The sequence below is a fragment of the Formica exsecta genome, unplaced genomic scaffold, assembly GCF_003651465.1.
Source record: "Formica exsecta isolate Colony F162 unplaced genomic scaffold, ASM365146v1 scaffold465, whole genome shotgun sequence".
Taxonomy (NCBI): domain Eukaryota; kingdom Metazoa; phylum Arthropoda; class Insecta; order Hymenoptera; family Formicidae; genus Formica; species Formica exsecta.
Genome location: NW_021851887.1, coordinates 936087 through 937875, shown reverse-complemented (window position 1 = coordinate 937875; position 1789 = coordinate 936087). Strand labels below are relative to the sequence as shown.

The following is a 1789-nucleotide window of genomic DNA, read 5'->3' as shown; positions in this document are numbered from 1 at the left end:
CAGAAAGAAGTATCTTATGCGAGATCCACACTGCATTCGATGACTGCGGTCGGGAAGACGCTAGCAAAGCTTCGAAGCGTTTGATTGACCAATCAGGACAAAAAGAGTAAAGATTTATTTATTCTGATTGGTTAATGCAATGCTCCGAAGCATTTCTAGTGTCTTCCCGACCGCAGCCGATATTTAACGTACAAAGCCTGATATCCAATAGGAGAGCTTGTTTTCTAGTGATTTCAACTAGCAATATTTTGGGCTCTAAAAACGAAAGTTTTCTAGTGTTAATCCTGCATTACCATAGACGTAAAAATCATTCGGATCCGCTCGGATCTTGTAATCTCGTTAGCTTCTGTTGCTCCTGTTTCGATTTTTTCGTGGCTGTCTTTTAAAGGAAGACGTTGTAAAAACTAAAATCAGAAATGGGAATCGGTGCCACCTTGTACAATGTCGTTCTTAGACGTACATCTTCTTTTGCGGTCGTCGTTTTAGCTTCCACCTTCGTTTTCGAAAGGGGATTTGATTTGGCAGCCGACCAGATTTTCGACACTATTAACAAAGGGGTAAATATACATTTTTCTATATTTTATATCTGTTTTGCATTTTATTTGAAATTAATTCGGTACTTGAATGTCAAATGTCAATTCTGGCTTTTGCGATTGTGAGATTATCAAAAATTGAAGTGAGGTTAAATATCATTGCGAAATATTTGATATATATAACAATATAATAATATTTCCTGCCAATTATGGCAAGTAATATTGAATAATGTGCGTGCGCAAAGAATTTGCATCGCATATTTTTAATTTATCTTAATTTATTATTAATTTATTGACATACTATATAGAAATAAAACCTAATTCACGTTCTGATGTACGTATAAAAGAGAACACTGATTGCATAACAGATATTGTCTCTTTTTCCAGAAACTATGGAAACACATAAAGGACAAATATGAGGAATGAACGAGGTATTTTAGAGACAATGTGTGTTAGCTTTACATTTAATAGATATGTGCTCTACCTTCAAATATGTATAAATAAATAACAATTTAAATTATTTATATACGTATGATGGTGGCGAGTTCTTTATCAGTCTCCACATGTTTTTATTTTGCATACTATTACGATATATTTCATGAGAGAAGTATCAAATATACTTCCATTTATTTTCATTTGTCATTTATTTGAGTATAAGAGAATGAACAATCATTACTTTGTAACTATAAGCATAGATGCGTTATAAAAAGTAATATATGTACATAAATGATAATTTTTTACACTTCCGAAGTTTTTTTAAGTATAAAAGCAGCCATAGTATTGGGCTTATTTCTAAATACTTTAGGAGTTGCTCATAGAAGGATCCATGACACGACCAGCAAAAAGAGTCTCGCTTGTTACCAAATCAACTATAGCAAAGATAAATGGTCTATTCGCTATAAAAGCTGGTGCCGTGTTAGCCATAAGCGGTACAACCATGAATTCTGTAATTGAATTAACATGAATGTGATAATCTACAGGCTCCAATATATTCAAAGAAATCTTATAAATTATGCCGATAATTACGTGTCACAGCAGCAGCAACAGTTCCCTCTTCATCGACTTCTATCTTAGCATTCTGAATTATACCTCCTATTCGCAAATGATCATTATATAAAATTCCTGTAAAATTTGCTGCTGTACCGAAAATGTCCTGTACACCCATCTAAATCAAAATAATATATTTATACATTTTCACCTTTTTTTAAATAACTTCCAATGTGAATATAATATTTACAATAATAATTATATATATA

The 1789-nt window shown here is 32.3% G+C and overlaps 2 protein-coding genes across 2 annotated transcripts in view; one reads left to right on the top strand and one right to left on the bottom strand.

Annotated features, from left to right (window-relative positions):
- The first annotated feature begins 275 nt into the window (after nt 1–275).
- LOC115241040 (cytochrome b-c1 complex subunit 9) lies at nt 276–1062 on the top strand. Its single transcript, XM_029816551.1, has 2 exons — nt 276–557; nt 921–1062. Exons 1-2 carry the CDS (start codon nt 417–419, stop codon nt 957–959), a joined length of 180 nt encoding a protein of 59 aa, XP_029672411.1. The 5' UTR covers nt 276–416; the 3' UTR covers nt 960–1062.
- Nucleotides 1063–1132: 70 nt separating this feature from the next.
- Nucleotides 1133–1789, bottom strand: part of LOC115241038 — a 10755-nt gene continuing 10098 nt past the window's right edge. The window contains exons 14-15 of the mRNA XM_029816549.1: nt 1560–1698; nt 1133–1477 (exon numbers count right to left, since the gene is read on the bottom strand). Of these exons, the coding sequence (XP_029672409.1) occupies nt 1335–1477; nt 1560–1698 (282 nt within the window). The 3' untranslated portion in view covers nt 1133–1334. The remainder of the gene's footprint in view (nt 1478–1559; nt 1699–1789) is intronic.

What these genes read in the sequence shown, in the direction of transcription:
- LOC115241040 (XM_029816551.1), top strand. Translation starts at nt 417, where the DNA reads ATGGGAATCGGTGCCACCTTGTACAATGTCGTTCTTAGACGTACATCT. An exon ending in TCGACACTATTAACAAAGGG is followed by an intron (nt 558 to 920) that starts GTAAATATACAT and finishes CTCTTTTTCCAG; the next exon opens with AAACTATGGAAACACATAAA.